At 43.6% G+C, this 17,432-nt stretch overlaps 1 protein-coding gene across 1 annotated transcript; it reads right to left on the bottom strand.

The window, feature by feature from the left end:
- Positions 1 to 16,351: 16,351 nt before the first annotated feature.
- On the bottom strand, positions 16,352 to 17,179 carry LOC131226943 (uncharacterized). Its single transcript, XM_058222639.1, has 2 exons — positions 16,977 to 17,179; positions 16,352 to 16,913 (listed from the first exon to the last, which is right to left on the bottom strand). Exons 1-2 carry the CDS (start codon positions 17,177 to 17,179, stop codon positions 16,352 to 16,354), a joined length of 765 nt encoding a protein of 254 aa, XP_058078622.1.
- Between the last annotated feature and the right edge of the window lie 253 nt (positions 17,180 to 17,432).

Here is a 17,432-nt window from a genome sequence, read left to right as displayed (position 1 = left end):
TGCACCAGTTGGTCTATGCCTTTCATACGGCTAGGGATGTTCACCTGCCCTACCCTTGGATCATACACACAGTATGCGACGACATTGGTTTTCCGACTACGAGTGATCTGGAACTTCCTCTCCAAGTCTTCAACAAAAATAACATTCGAAGAATGGACTTGAAGTTCCATAAGTATCTCGAGGATCCAGAGGAAGGCATTCAAGAAGAAGCAGTAGGAGGTGAAGGAAATGCTCCCATTGCAGAGACTGAAATGGCTTGGGAAGAGCTGCCTGTGCCCCATCAAGCACCGTCGACATCAACTCCTAGGCATGCTAAACGATTTAAGCTCCATCAGGATCGAATTGGAGCGATTCAGCGGGATGTCTCCCAGTTTAGGGAATCGATGAACGAGCGGCTTACTGTCTTGGAACGGCTGGTTTACGGAGTGTAGCAGACTACACAACAATTGGTTGATCTGATGACTTGCTGGCGCGACGACACGACACCATCTTCCTCGGCTCCATAAGCACTGGTCTCTGGATGCTGTCACATACACTTCACTCTTATTTCTGCATATAAACATCAATATCTTTTTAGATGTTCTACGCTCTCATGGGTGTATGTGATAACTCTCTAATCTGCACAATCAAACATTTTTTTTTTTTTTTTGTGATTGTATATGCCCATGGTTAGGCTAAATACTGATGGTTATTTTTGGGTGCCCTTAAATAGGCCTGGTAATGTTGTTGGGATAACTGTTGATTTACTGTCAATCTTGGGCAGTATAGATATGTTTTGGATATTTTGAATATGGCTAATCATAATTCCTTCCTATTCTCTACCATATTTCTATAAGTGCTCACCTGTTTTCTCTAAGTCTATGTGGTTTGTGCTTATATTGCAGATGGTAGGCGATACGTTTAATGTTGTGTTTGTCCAGCTTACCTATTTATCTACCTTACTTGGTCTGCTCTGCATATATTGGATCCAAATATGAGATGTCTAAATTTACTGTCTTAATCGTTATGCATCTATTTTTGTTATGTATGCTTTCTGAATAGTGGTTCTCCCTAAAGCTTCAATCTTCAGTCAATATCTACTCTTATGCTATCTTTTGTCAAATGACTGACAAAAAGGGGGAGAACGATTCAAACACCCCAACAGGAAATGTGTCCTTGCTTGTGAATGATGTTGCAGGTATTAGGGGGAGCAGCTGCACCAAGATAGGGGGAGTTTGTAGATAGGGGGAGCAGCTTCTGAATGTGTTGTGTATATGACATTGTTAGCGTTATACAATTGTGTAAAGAACATGTACACACAATTTAAGATGTCAGTATAGAAGTTGTTTCTAGGGTGTTTTGGTATTTTGTCACGTAATTAACAAAGGGGGAGATTGAAAGTGCCTTGGTTTGTTAATTAGCGTGAGTGTTGAGTCAGCTAGACTGCAGAGCCTCATAAGAAGATCAATTCAAAGCGTCTGCCTCAACCAGATGTGTACACAAGCTCGCCACAGGTAAATTTAATCCTCACATCCCATGTCTCATAACACCAGGTATTTAAACCCTTAAAACAAGTTAGAACATCATAGGGTTTTTAAGTTAAGAAAACTTTTTCAAAATCAGAAAATCTCTAAGTTTTCTTGCTTTGTCGATTTTATCAATACACTGGTCGATAGGATCAACCTGCACTATCAATGTCCTTGATGTCTAAACGATATCATCGATATGAGGACAAAATATGTCCAGCAACCACATATATCTCTGGACGAATTTATTGATGTATCGATATACCTATCGATATCATCGATATTTGAATCTCGAGTCCATCAAAGGTGACTCGATAATATCGACAGGAAGATCTCTAGTGCCCCTATTTTCACTTAAGAATATCATATGTGCATCGATATATCGAAGCCCTCCTCGATACCATCGAAGTTCAAATCTCGATGACATCAGAAGGCTCTCGATGTTATCGGTCATGGCCAAGAAGATTTTCAGTAAAATATTTCAAGATAATTTATCTAGGATCGAGGGTCACTCGATAGAATCGATATTCAAATATCAATGATATCGGTACAGTTTCGATGGCATCGAACAAGGACAGAAACTGTCCAGTAAGCTTAAACGAAAATCCCTTGAATTTATCGATGCGTCGACACAGCTATCATATCATTGACATTCAAATTTCGATGATATCGAAGGTCCCTCGATCATTCTTGTAAACCTGAAATATTTCAAAGCAAGTCTCTCTCATTTTCAAATGTCAAGGAATCGATCCTCGTCTCGATAAAATCGGAGTTCAAAATTTGATGGCATCGATGCGTGTTTTAATTTCCTCTACCAACTGGCAGAAAGTTTCAAAAGCGTATGACATTTGAGTTTGTGTCATCGAACGGCCAGTCGATGCAATTAAGAGTATACCCTTGATGATATCGAAATCTGTCATAAATAAGACCGTTTTATATTCGTTGGAACTTTTTGCTTATATATAAAGAGCTTGTCATTGGTTACTGGTAGAGAAAGAAGAGAGTGTTTTTAAGTGTTTAACCTTAGATCATTTACCTAAAGCCCTTTCTCTCAAGGGAGTTCATCCTCCAATCCACCCTTATCATTGATATTCAATAGAGTGGATTGGGGAATAAACTTCCGCATTCAAGGATCCTCCAACTATCACCTTAATGGCAAATCATTAAGCTGGGATCCCTTGAATGCATAAATGACTGAAATCACCTTATCTTCCTTATAGGAAAATATTTAATAGAGTAGGATTCTATCTTAACCTTGACCCAACCCATCGTCATGTATTGGTACATCATCTGAGTTGCGGATCAAGGAAGCGGAAGATTCTTCGTCAATAAAGGAAGAGATCTTCTTCAATGCACTGAAAGGGACTCATCTACTTATCTGTAAGTTATTAGAGTCCAAAGGACCCTTGTGATCATTCCTTTGTAGGATTGGGTTTAAAGTATTTCTCACCCCTTACAAGTCCTCTAGGAGGCCTCTGGCGGGAGTGTACATAGTGGGTGCGTTGTGTTGATCCCTGCTCTGTGGAGAGCATAAACAGTTAGGGTCTTGTGGAACATCCTTAGCCAGTGTGCCTAAAAGTGGGTGCATTGTGTTGACCCTTGCTAGTGAGAGCATAAACAGTTAGGTTCCTTGTATGGATCCTTGGCCAGTGTGCCTAAAACAGGGTGTTATATGTTGACCCTTACTCAGGGAGCATAAATAGTCAGCCTAGGTGTAGGTTGTAAAGGTTAAAGGTGAACCTGATTTAAAACCTTAGGTTTGGGGTGAACCGTGTGAAACCACCTTAGTGAAATTCAGTACACTCAAGGGTTGAGTGCGGTTATCAGGAGTGGAGTAGACAAGTAGTCGAACTACTATAAAAATGACTGTGTTTAGGATTGCTATTGTGTTATATTTGCTTGTGTGATTTCCTTAAATACTCTTCATATTTGATTATCTGAGATCACACCTCACACACACAGTCATAGCCATCATAAACTAGCCTACATATTATTCATCTCTTAAGTAAGTTTGTGATTGGATCCTCTACTGGGCTTGGAAGCCGGTAATGTTAATTTTGAGTAATCCTAATATATGCTTGTTGTTAGGATTAGAGTGATAAGATTTTAAATAAACCATAAAACCTTTAAAAAGTCGTATTCACCCCCCTCTAGGACATATTGGCATATTCCTACTTCAACTAAGGCGGTCTTCACCGTATCCAGTGACAATTGACTCTCAACAAGGTGAAGAGAAAAAGATCATGCTTCCCTCTATTCTAAGAGAAGACAAAGGAATCATTGGGCATATCATCATAGACCTCATTGTGGAAAATGAGCCTCTCTCAACTTACCATCTCAACTCTCTAAAAGATTGCTTGGCATGTTTTACAGATTTAAATAATCTCATGATAAAAGAAATAATGGATGCCTTGCAAAATAATATCTCGGTGGTTGTTACTGACCGAGAGAACCCTTATTCTGAAGCTCCTCCTTCCACAATTCTTGAATGTTTACCATTAAGGGAGGAGGAGTTGAAAGTTGAACCGAAGCTTGAAACTTCAAAATATGTTGAGACTACATCACTTACTGAGAATTTCTCTGAATTTTATGTACTTGTAGTCTCTGATTCACAATGTTTTGCTAACTCTGAAACTTTCTATATCTTAGGTGAACCATATGTACTTTGGACACCTTAGGAGATTAAAAGGAAACTTTATACTGAGTTTCATAAATTTTTCTAGAAATTTATGCTCCAAGATATCCAAGCCTATTACAAAAAGGGCTTTTGGATGATCTTGTTGAGAAACCTACTGAGAAATTTATCAAGATATTGGCCGGAGGAGGAACCTTGTGACATGACTGAGTAGCTTTCTCCTGTTTTCCTAATTACGTTTACTGCTTTCAAAGAATTTAGGATTATGATAATTTACTTTCCGCTATTTAGGATAGTTTGCTTATTATCTATTGAGTTTTTTATGCTAACTCATCTTCACATTGAGATCATTGGAAAAGCTTTAAAAATTTCTTCTTAAGGTATTATCTTTCCATAATTTCCCTTTTCTTTTCATTGCCTCTTTTGCATTACATGCTTATTTCTTTTACATTGAGGACAATGTAGATTTTAGGTTGGGGGTGAGGATTAGACAAGTTAATCAGTGTTTTCTTAGTCTTTGAGCAAAATTTGTGAAAAATTAGAAAAATTTTAAAAAATTAGAATTATAAGATGTTTAATGTTGATGCCTTATGTCTCTTCGAGTTTAGTTACTTAAGAGATCTCAAAATTAAGTTTGAGTTATTAATCCATGAGTAGAAGTTTTAAACATTGATCGAGTCATAATTTCACATGCCACATCTAGCAGTCACATTAAAGCTTCAGTCAACATTGAATTGTTAACTTGGTGATTATTTAGCATGAAAGGAACCCACCTGGGGAATTTGTCCATCATGTTTAAAATAATAATAATAATACCCAACTAAAAAAATAGTTATCGTCGAAAAAGGCTACCTATTAAAGATCTTTAAAAAGGTTGACATAACGTGAAAGCCATCGATGGAAAAATCAAAAGCTGGAGGAATAAAAGAGGGAATTAAAAGATGAACTATAAGGCAAGTTTCAGTTTAGCTTTTGGTTGTCCTAAATGCTCTTCTAACTATCAATGTTATCATGAAAGTGAAGAATTGAACCTTCACCCATGGAACTCAATGTTTGGAATTGTTCTAATTGGAGGATTAATGCTTTGAACTTGATTATGAAACTTACCGAGTGCTAGAGTTTAGGAGAAGGTAATGCACAATATTGTTGTATTTTAGAATTCTATTATCTGGATTGTTTTTTTTTAAACCACTTGAGCTTATAGAAATTATCCTGTGGTTCTCAAAATATTTTTCGCATACTTTGCTCGGGATTAGCAAAATGCTGGTTGGGGATTATATTGAGGGTCAAATATTGCATATTATCGCCCATTTATATCTTAGTTTTATAAACATGATAATGCTTAATGTTCTATTTTACTCATGTTTGTATTACAGGGTGAATTTAAGAGCTTGGATTGAAAAGGGTGCTAAAAGCATGGATCTGATGCTCAAGAATCACCAAGGCAATGGATAGATCTTAGGAGACTAAGATTGAAGAATCTACATGCTAAAGATCCAAGAAAACTAAGTGAGAAATGAAGAGAATCAAAGATTTGAAGTGAAGAAAAGGAATCATGAAATCGTCCTGAAAAAGCATATTCTAAAACTATGGGTCATTTTGTGAAATTGCACAGAGTGAAGTCTATTTTAGCAAACTGCGTAAATTTGAGGCGATTTCTAGATTTTTTCAACTAGGTGCGAAATTTGGAGTTCCACAACTATAAATAGGACTCCCCAGGATGTTCCTAAGTATCTTATAGGGTTTAAGGAGTGGAGCAAAAGGGTGGAGAAGTCGTCGTCAAGAATTTTTCTTCTTCTTCCTTAGTTATTTTCATATTTTTCTTAAGAGACTTTAGTCCAATCATGTCTATGGTTGGATAAACCTCTTAGTTAGGGCTAAGAGGTGAAGCTTGTAGCATGATGAGATGTTTCTATTGCTTTGATTCATGTTTATGTTGAATTCCATGGATTTTAATTTAATATTTAAGGAATACTTTCAGTTTTTAATGGTTATGTGACTCAAATTACAGTAGATTTGCAATAGCTTTGAGTATCTTCTTTTCTTGATTTGAGATTATGAGATTGGTAAATCTTATTGTTTGCCATTGTTTCCCAGGGATGGTTTGGTGATGGAATCCCTACCAATTATCATAGTTCTCCTTCATTTAAAATTAGGTCAATGGAAGTTCAAATTTGGTTTTATTGATATATTTTTCAATTGGATAGGATAGGACTCCAATTCTAATTGTGCTATATACATCAAGTAAGAGGCTCCGTGATCACCACAAGTAGATCCTTGGCACCCTAGTTCCCACCTTTAAATTCTTAGTTTTAATTACTTAATTCACAATTACTCTATCAATCACTTCAGAATTAGTTTTACAACTTTTTCTAGTTCTACTTTTAGTTAATTTCAAAAATGCACAAGATCAGTCCCTGTGGATTAAACTTCAGTTTTACCGAGATTATTACTACATCGCGACCCTACACTTGGAGTTGTGAACAGAATGTCACTTATTGATGACTTTAGCTGTTGTACTTAATCCTCACTGCAAAATGTGGCTGGTTAGTTACATTTATAAGAAGATTTATCTGTTCGATAAAGCAGCAGTTGAAATATCTAATGTTCGTGTGGCAATTGAGGAATTGTACTCTTCTTATATGGGTAATTCTGCCAGAATTCAGGACACACAACTTATGCATGAATGTGACTCCAGTTTGTCTATAAGTGATGACAATTTTCTCGATGAGTACTTCTCAACCTTAGAATAAGATGAAGAGAGTCAGCAAACAAATGAGTCAGAATTAGATGTATATCTCAAGGAGCCATTCATGAAGGTCTCCAACCAAGACTTTGACATTTTAGATTGGTGGAAGACTAGAGCTCGTGAAGGAAAACACCCTATACTGTCGTTGATAGCTCGAGATATTTTATCAATTATGATAACAACAGTGGCATCAGAGTCTGCATTTAACACTGATAGTAGGGTAGTGAACAAATATAGAAGCTCTCTTACATCTAAAACAATTGAAGCGCTCGTTTGTAGGCAAGACTGGTTATGTCTAATTTGGGGTGGCATTTCATTTGATGAATATAATGATGAAGAGGACGAGACCGAGAGTCTAGATGAAACTGGCACTGCACCTTCATATGTTTAAACTTTAAACATTGTTTTAAATATTTTGGATATCTGAATCTTATTACTTGTTCTGTAAGACTTTGATTTCTATCATTTTGGAGTAGAGTACTTGAGATTGACATTGAAATTTTGAATGTACTATAATTTTTGTACTATAATTTATTTCTTAAAAATTATATTGGCTTTATGACTTCTCCTAAAAATGTTATTCTTTATTAACAAAATTTCTTATGCAGAAATGTCATCTGATGACCCATCCACCAACGTTTGGGATTATAGTACCCAAGTCTACTCCCCAACATCTGTAAGAATGAAGATTAAATGTCATTTATGTGGAGACAAATTCATCAACTATTGATGACTAAATCTGGATGGCTCTCCACTTCGATCCACGAACTCCTAACCGCTTCAGTGCCTTGAACCTGCATACCCACAATGAGCAAAGGAGACCCTGGTCTAGGCAGGTGACCCTCCGATGCCTAAATCAGGTCAAGGGAATCTGAGTCTAAGTTCGGGTGTAGTGAGAGAGTGCTAGATGTTACGTACCTGTAGCAATGGAGTCCCATTGTATTTATACCTACCTATCGGATGGTCTGGGTCCGTCAATCTCGGCACGATTCACTCAATTAGTGGGATACTATGATCGTGAAGATATTGTTCGTAATCTAGGGATCGTGTATCGTATCGTGCGTATCTGCGGGCAAGATAATAGGCCATGTTCCCTTAAGGTAGTTTCTTAGTTTAGCACACAAGAATGTTCGCATTCGACTTCAGCCTCGGCTTGGGATCTCTGACTAAAGAGGTCCTGACTCCGAGCCTCGGACCTAGACTAATATACAGAGGATAGCGTCCAGAGGTCGGGATGAGTTTCGGTTCGGGCTCATGGCGGACTCGGAGGATAGCGTCCAGAGGTCGGGATGAGTTTCGATCCGAGCTCGTGGCGGACTCGGAATCACTCGTTTATCAGGTACTCTCGAGGTCTCCCCTCTGAGCTCTAAGGTAGGCATGGGCAATCAAATATTTGCTCGGCCAGTGACTTAACCCGTTGAGTTGGATTTCTTCATAATGGGTGTCGCATAGACGTGGGCAATCAAATATTCCGTCACTGGCCAATCAGTGGTGGGGTGACCTGAGATCTCACGAGTAAGCTTCAATCTGAGCTTCGCATTGACTGCCCCGGCCTCAGAATACTCCGTACTGACTACCTCAGAGCATGAGCATGATTGGGGCTGGGCCAAGAATCTTCCTTCGGTTGTTTTCACCATTTTAATTAACCCTAACGTGTCCGATCAGATTAAGATGGCGTCAGACCTCGAAATTTAAGGGGCTCGGATCTTCCCATAATAGAAGCCCCCTACTCTCTAAGTTCGGGCACGGACTCGAAGAGTAAACACATGTGGAAGATCAACAGCTTCCCATCGTATCTTCCATGTGTGCAGCTGAAATCATGATTTCCTCGTTCGAAGTGTCGCTTCCTCGGGGCTTTTTCATCCGCGAATTAACCTCCAGCGGACGCGTAGCGACGATTAAAATCTCGAATCGTCGTTGAACTTATGGTCAACCGCCACGTATGCCCTGGGAGATGTTTGAGCGACATTTCCCCTGCCTGAGCACCACTTCTACTACCCAGAGTTCATCACCCAATGTCAGATGCACGCCACCTAGCAGAGCTTGAGCTAGTACCCTATGGCCACGTGTGCTCCGGAATCGGCTCGCGACGATTCGACTGCAGCCATCATGCCTCGTCATTAATGCAAGGATCCTTCACAGGCTAAATAAACCCCAACACTCCAAAGATGCTCCCCATTTATGTGTTTCAAATTCGTGTGGTTGCTGGTTATCTGAGGAGGCGATTTCTGGAGAGGGCGATTCTAACCGACTTGAAGTTTCCGGCAAGGCGATTCCGACCAATCCAGAGCTTCCAGCAAAGGTGATTCCCGGTGAACGTCCGGTGAGTCCCCCTTCCTAGTGCTTTCCCCTTTTTCTTCTCCACGAGATGTCGTCCAATCTGGATATGGTCCAAGAAGACTATGATTTGGATGACGACTTCAGGCTGGGAAGCTCGGATGATAGGAGAGGGGCATCTAAAGGCCCCTTAGAACAATACCTCTCTTTCCTCCATCCCGAAGAAGCAAAGAAGAGGGGACTCGAACTGGCCAGGCCGACAAGAAGAAAACTGCCCAAGCCCCTTGAGACTCGACGGTCGATGATGTTAAGATGCCTGCCAGTGGGCGGGCCTCGGAGATTATCCCTGGTAGAGTCTCAAATGGGATGGATTCGCTCGGAGTTCGAGATCTTGGACTCTGTGCATATAAGGGCGTCAGAGCCCCTTGACACCGCCGGTGCTCCTGCTGAAGGGGAAGTTGCCATTTTCCTTTGCGATTTGCAATGTGAGCTCCGACTTCCTATGCACCCCTTCGTCCGAGCCCTGACGGCCTTCTTGGGACTGGCTCCTGGCCAATTCACCCCCAATGCCTGGAGGGTTTTGATCTCTTCTTACATCATCTAGCGTCAAGTCGGGAACCCGAAACTAACACCAGAGGAGTTGATAAGCTTGTACTAGTCAAGCATGATAGCCAAGAGCCGTGGTAATACTTCGCGACTCGCGGCAACAAGGGGTCAGGGCTGGTCATGAATCTTTCATCCTTTAACAAGGACTGAAAGAACAAATGGTTCTGGGCTTCGGACAAATGGGAGGTGTCAGCAGCGAAGCTCGTGAACTTGAGGACTTAGGTCCCCACCCGATTTGCCACTCCAGGTCGGACCTCATACATTCTTTATTTTTTACAACCCTTCCTTGTCTGTTGTGATTTGATTGAAGTTTTTCTTTCATTTCGGTAGACTTCCTGAGAGGTTTGCCTCTCCTCTCCTCGAACTACAAGAATAGGGTTGCCAAGGCCAGGGCGCACTCGAGAGACCTCCGCTCTTGGTAGGACCTGATCACGACCAACAACCTTCACTGGTCCGGACTCTACAAGTCCAAACTGCTCCCCACTTCTTTCAATAAGTCTTCCTTTCACTCCTTACTTTGGAAGGACCGAATCTCTTATTTCGTTTGCTTATTCATTACTTTATATGCAGGCATGGCCGACGCTTCTGGGTCTCAGAGGAGGAAGGCCGCCCTGACAGTGGAGGAGATGTTGAGGGCTAAGCCCCGAATAAAGACAACTGTTCGAAGGAGGCCGGCGTCTCCTCGCGGTGAGGGCCCCTCGGCCCCAATTTCTGTCACTGCATCACCTATTGCGACTGAGGTCACTGTTGACAATGTTCCGGCTCCCACTCTTCCCCCCGTCGCCGCCCCTCATGTTGTTAAAGCACCTCCCACAGCCCCCGAGCCCTGCATAGCCGTCCCATCTTCATCCGAATGGGAGGAGGCCATTCGGATGGCTGACGCCATGTTCTCCCCTCCCGAAGTCGGGAATGATCTCAGGGCTGAGCCTCAGGCCTCAGCAATAGCAGGACTAGGGCCAGGGAGGTGGCAGGGTCGGCTCAGGTGGGCACGAGAAGGGAGAGGTTCTAGTCGAGCTATCATATGTCCTTCTTGGTCCGCTGGGCTACCAAGCAAGCCTCGGAGGAGCAGATAGTAAGCCTTCTCACCAAGTCAGACGAGTCTTTCATCAATGACATTGTTTTCATCTTCTACCGGGTACATTTATTACCTTTTCTTACCTTCAGTTTTTACTGCATTCGAATGCTCATTCTTTTATTTTTGTTCAGTTCATCCCAAGGCTCCTTCTGACTCGGGAGAGATTGAGGGAGCTCGCAAAGAAAGATGCCAAGGTGGAAGCCCTTAGGGGAGAGGCTGGGAACCTACGAGAGGAGGCCACCTTCCTCCGGATGGAGCAGGCGGAACTACGTCGGTAGCTTAATAATGGGAGGGCACGTGAGCTCTAGCTAAAGAGGGTCATGAGTGATCTTGAAGCCCGATGCGGTGCTGATGTAGCCGAGTTGTCCCGAGCCAGGGCTCATACAGACTCGCTCGCCAAGGAGAACGCCCGATTGGGGGATGTGCTGGAACAGACCAGAGCCAAGGCGGCGGAAGTGCTGCACAGAGCAGTCTCCCAGGCAAAGGATGCCCAATGAGCTGAAGACGTGGCCTCCCTGGCCTCGGCGGTGGCTGCCACAGTAGATGCATATAAGTCTTCAGAGAAGAGGTCTGCTGAAGCTACTAAGTTTTACAACTGTGGCTTCGATGCTTGTATTGATGCGGTCCAGGATCTGTATCCAGACCTCAACCTAGAGCTTCTGTTACCTGAAAATGCAGGAGAGAAACCCTCTGGAGATGCTCACCTGGATCAAGCTCCTGCCTCCCAAGCTCCTCCTCCTCCAACTCCGACCAAATAACTTCCAGCATCTCTTTTTTTGCATAACTTTTTAAACTTTTAATGAGTGGTATGATGGATGATACATTTTTTTATCCTCTGGAGAGGGCGTGTGGATGATGATGATTTTTAATATGTTAACCGTAGTTAACTTTTCAGATGGTGATTGTTAATTATTGATTACCAATCCGATTTATTGATAGGTCAGCTTCTTTTGAGGCATTGCCGAGCTGACTCCTTAGCAGGTCTGCTCATCTCAATGCCGTTTTGTAGGACTTTATGGGGTTATGTTTGTTAAGATTGGGCCTTTAGGGGATCGACTCCTCCTACGATTGGTGAACAACTTTTAATAGACCTGTCAGTTGAACGATAAACCCACTCCTCTATCAGGGAGTCGGGTAATCTTATGGGCTTTTCCTCTGATCATGAGGGGATGCCTTGGAGAACTTTCATGAGATAACGTTCTAATCCCTTTTTTAAGGGATCAGTTCATTATGTCTACCCCTGCTTATGAGAGGTAACTTTTTATTAGTAGATAATCCGCTCATGTAGATATGAAGAGATGTGAATTTTATTGAGAGCCTTAAAGGCTTGTTGCTTGGAGGTGTACATTTATTGGGGGCCCTCGATGGCCATTACATTAAGGGTAGTAGACTTTTAGGTGATCGGCGTTCCAGGGGTGGGGGAGCTGACGGCCCTAAAGATCTTTTAAGTGGTAAGAGCCAGGTTTGGTCGCTCAGACCACGCGGTACGGCCCTTCCCAATTAGGCTCGAGTGTCCTAACCCCCGGCTCTGCGGTGTTCTGGAAGACTCGACGAAGGACTAGGTCCCCTGGACGGAACTGCCTGGACTTGACTTTAGAATTGTAGAATCATGCTACCTGTTGACATCGAGCAGCGACCCAGAGCTTAGAGATGTCTCTGGCTTCTTCAAGTAAATCCAGGTTGGCTGCAATCTGCTTGGCATTTGGGTTCTCCTAATAATTTCTGACCCGAGCTGTAGGAAGGCCAATTTTAACTGGCATCATTGCTACCGAACCGTAGGAAAGCGAGAACGGGGTCTCCCTAGTAGATGACTAAGCCGTAGTCCTGTAAGCCCAGAGGACGAATGGGAGCTCCTCGGCCCAGTTGTCTTTTTCTTTCTCTAATTTTATTTTGAGATGGTGCTTGATGACCTTGTTAACTGCTTCCACCTGTCCATTAGATTGGGGGTCCCGAGGCGAAGAATATGCATTTGTGATGCCGAGCCCCTGGCACATGCTTCGGAACTTATCGTTATCAAACTGCCTGCCATTATCAGACACAATGGTGTGTGGAATCCCGAACCGGCAGATGATATTTTTCCAGACAAAGTTGATCACCTTCTGTTCTGTGAACTTTGCAGCGGGTTTAGCCTCGGCCCACTTGGTGAAGTAGTCAACACGACAATGGCGAACTTGACTTGTCCTTTTCCTATAGGCAAAGGTCCGATGATATCAATCCCCCACTAAGCGAACGGCTACGGACCGCTCATGGGAGTCATTTCTTCTACAGGTTGCCTCGGCACAGCTGCATACCATTGACATTTGTTGCACCTTTCAACGTAGTTCTTCGAGTCCTCCCTGATGGTCGGCCAAAAATATCCTTGGCAAAGTATTTTCAGAGCCAGGGCTCAGCCTCCAGAGTGATTTTTACAGATGCCTTCATGAATCTCCCGAATCACATAATCTGCCTCATCGGGTCGGAGACACCTGAGATAGGGCTGTGAATGCCCTTTCTTATACAAGACCCCGTCGAAGACTATATACCGTGCAGCTCTGATCCTCAAACGTCTTGCCTCCAGCCTGTCCGAGGGGATCTCACCAGATGTGAGGTAATTGTAAATTGGGTCCATCCGGCTCGATGTGACTTCCACCAGGTTGACCGTTTCCTGATCCGTTCGGTCAATACTCAGATGTTCTATGAACTCCATGGGGATAACCTGAGGAATCTTTCCCTCCGTGGTCGAGGATAGCCTTGCGAGGGTGTCGGCACAGGAATTCTCTGTTCTCGGTATTTGATTGATAGTGCAGCTCCAAAACCTTTCTATCAGCTTCCTTGCTTTGGCCAAGTAAGCAATCATTCTGGTCTCCTTGGCCTCGTATTCAGTGGAGATGTGATTCACTACTAACTGGGAATCACATCGTACCTAGATGGACTGGACCCCCAAACTAGCCACCAGCCTGAGTCCGGCCAGCAGAGCCTTGTACTCAGCCTCATTGTTAGATGCCTTGAAACTAAGTCTGATCGCGTACTGGATGGTTGCAGAATTAGGCGCAACTAAGACAATCCCTGCTTCAACACGCTTAGCATTGGATGACCCATCTACATAGAGAATCCACCATGGTTCTGATACTGCCTCTTAGAGCCATCTCACCTTCGGCGCTGATCCCCTCTTCATTTGGGGCGGTGAATTCCGCAGTGAAGTCAGCCAAAGCTTGACCCTTGATTGTCGTTCTTAGTCGGAACTGGACGTCAAACTCTCCAAGTTCAATGACCCATTTGGTTAACTGACTTCACACTTCGGGCCTTTGGAGGACTTGTTTGAGAGGAGAGTCGGTTAAGACGACGATTGAATGAGCCTGGAAGTACGGACGTAACCTCCGAGCCGAGACAATGAGACATAGTGCTAACTTTTCAATAGTCGGATATCTCGTCTCGGCAGGTACCATGGCCTTGCTTACATAGTATACGGGATGATGTTTCCCCCCTACTTCTCTAATCAGGGCCGAGCTAACAGTTGAGGCTGAGACCGCAAGATACAAGAATAAGGGCTTAAGTTCTTCGAGCTTAAACAGTAGGGGCGACGAACCTAAATACTATTTCCGCTGCTAAAAAGCTTGTTCGCAGTCCGACGTCCATTCTGCCTTCTTATGAACCTTCAACTGCTAAAATAAGGGGAGGCATTTGTCTGTGGCTTTAGATATGAATCGTCTGAGTGCTGTTACTCGTCCAGTGAGGCATTGTATCTCCTTGATAGTCTGAGACGAACTCAAATCAAGGAGTGCTTTGATCTTGTCGGGGTTCGCTTTGATGCCCCTTTGGCTGACTTGAAACCCGAGGGATTTACTGGAGCTAACTCCAAATGCGCACTTCGCGAGATTCAACTTCATCTAGTATTCTTGGAGGATGGTGAAAGTTTCTTTGAGGTCTGCCAAGTGGTCGGACACCTTGATGCTCTTCACAAGCATGTCGTTGACATACACTTCTATAGTATGCTCGATTTATTTGGCGAACATTTGATTTACCAGCCTCTGATATGTAGTCCCAGCATTCTTCAAGCCAAACGGCATGACCCGATAACAGTAAAGTCACTTATCAGTGATGAAGGTAGTCTTCTGCCTTTCTAGGGGATATATTGCAATCTAATTATACCCGGAATAAGCATCCAGGAAGGAGAGTAGTTCATGCCCCGCTGTGTTGTACACCAACTGATCAATCCAAGGCAACGGGAAGCTATCCTTCGGACATGCCTTATTCAGATCCGAGTAATCCACATAGACCCGCCATTTCCCGTTGGCTTTCTTGACGAGGACCACATTTGTGATCTAATAAGGATAGTGTACCTCCTCTATGAAGCCAGCGTCAAGCAGAATAGAGACTTCGTCAGCATGGCTTCATACCGCTCCGCATCAAACGATCTCCTCTTCTATTTCATAGGTTTATTATCCAAGTCCACATTCAGCCTATGGACCATGAAATCTGGAGAGATTTCAAGCATGTCCCCATGCAATCATGCAAAGACATCCCTATGTTTTCGTAGGAAAGTCATCATTTCAGACCGCTGCTCGGAACTTAACGACGTTTCGAGCTGAACAGTCTTACTCGGGTCTGCTTCATCAAGCGGTACTTTCTCCAGGTCTTCCACAGATGAATCCTCTGTAGGTCCTCTGGGATCTAGGACGTTGATAGTGAGTGCTTGCTTCACAGACCCTTTCTTTACTACTATCGCATAACATCTCCTAGTTTCGCGTTGGTCGCCTCGGAGGTAGCCTATCCCGCCCTTGGCTAGGAATTTCATCATCAGATGATAAGTGGAGACGAATGCCCTCATTGCATTGAGAGAAGGTCTACCCAGAATGACGTTGTGTACTGATGGCACGTTGACAACGAGGAAGTCTACCATGAGAGTGACTTGATGTTGTCCTTCTCCTGCGGTCACAGGGAGGGAGATGGCTCCCTTGGAGATTACCCTTTCTCCGGCAAAGCCGGGTAGCAGCATCTTCACAGGTCTGAGACGTGACCTTGGAATTCTCATTCTTTCGAAGGCATCGGAGTAGATCACATCGGCTGAGTTTTTGGTGTCGACTAGGATGCGGTACACCTTGTGGTTGGCTATGGTCATAATAACTACTAGGACGTCATCGTGTGGATGCTGGATTCCGCACGCATCGTCTTCCGTGATGTAGGTCATGTGGATGTAGTATTGCGGATCAGACTTCCGAGAGTGGGTTTTTCGAGCCTGATTTGAGTCTCCTCCATCGGACGAGCCGCCGAAGATGGTGCAAATTTCGGCTGGCTCCTCTAGGGTGTTATTCGGCTGCTCTCGCTCTTTTTTTTTTAGTTGTTCTTTCTTCCTTGGTATACCAGCGTAGATGACCTTTTCGAATAAGGGTCCCAATCTCATCCTTGAGGTCCACACAGTCAACTGTGTTGTGGTCGTGATCTCGATGGAAACGGCAATACTTGTGTTTTTCTCAATGATCTAGGTCGACTTTCATACAAACAGGCCAATTCAGAAGCTTCTACCCTCAGATGTTTAGTAGAATCTGCTCGGTGGATGTGTTAAGGGGGGTGTGAGAACGGAATTTACCATCTAATTTTCTGCTTGGACGATGATTGCGGGGAGCACGATCATCTGGCCCTTTACTAGATGGCTGAGGTTCCTCGTTCCTTTGTCTCTTTCCTTTATAAGCCGGCTCTGTTACTTGGACATTTTTACGGGCGTTGGAGAATTCCTCGACATTAGCGTACTTTCGAGCCCTAGTGATGAGCTCAGCTAACGTCTTTTTTCCAATGGAGAAGGTGAACTTCCCCTCTTTTAGACCGCTAAACACTGCAGAGAGCACCATCTTGTCATCGTAGTCTTCCACTTGCAATGCTTCCTCATTGAAACGAGCGATGTAGTCCTTCAACGACTCCTTAGGTTCTTGCTTGATGATAAACAGATGAGTATTCGGATTCTTACTCTTCTTATTGCTTATGAATTGGCTAAGGAATAATTGACTGAGTTCTGTAAAGGAATCAATAGAGTTGGGTTTGAGCTGGCGGTACCAACTCCGAGCGGATCCCGTGAGTGTGATTGAAAACCCTCTGCACATCATCACATCCGTCGCTGTCTAGATCGGCATCCATGAGCGATAAGCCTTCACATACTTGGATGGGTCACCGGACCCAGAGTATTGGATGACGGGAGGTATCCAGAACCTCTGAGGCATCACCTCGCTCATGATTGCAGAAGTGAAGGGAGGCTCGATCTCTTCCATCATTGCTTGAACAGTGGTGGGAACTGATGACGACTGCTGATTCTTTTCTAGCGTCAGGATCTTATTGTTGAGCTCGCAAACTGTGTTTCCCATGGATCTTTGTTTTCAGCCACTATCTCTTGGGTGTCTTCTATTTCGGGAGTTCTCCTTCCCCTCCTCCTTTCTAACTTATGGCAGAGATCTGTTGGTGCCAAGGCCAAGGTGACCGAGGCATTCGTTGGAACCCGAGTTATTGTATTTCAAGCTGGAACTCGAATTTGGGTCGGGGGAGGGTTCTGAACCGAAGTTGGTGCTCGAGCAAGTTGACATTGAGACCCCTCGAGTCTCATACTCCTCGGAGCGGAAT

This window comes from Magnolia sinica, chromosome 15, assembly GCF_029962835.1.
Source record: "Magnolia sinica isolate HGM2019 chromosome 15, MsV1, whole genome shotgun sequence".
NCBI classification, from domain to species: domain Eukaryota; kingdom Viridiplantae; phylum Streptophyta; class Magnoliopsida; order Magnoliales; family Magnoliaceae; genus Magnolia; species Magnolia sinica.
Note: the sequence above shows the minus strand (reverse complement) of the source record. Positions and strands in the feature narration are given on the sequence as shown.

Excerpts from the sequence above, each read along its gene's own strand:
- LOC131226943 (XM_058222639.1), bottom strand. The coding sequence starts at position 17,179 with ATGGGAAACACAGTTTGCGAGCTCAACAATAAGATCCTGACGCTAGAA. Across the intron at positions 16,914-16,976 it reads GGGTCCGGTGACCCATCCAA|AGGGTTTTCAATCACACTCA; the intron begins GTATGTGAAGGC and ends GATGATGTGCAG.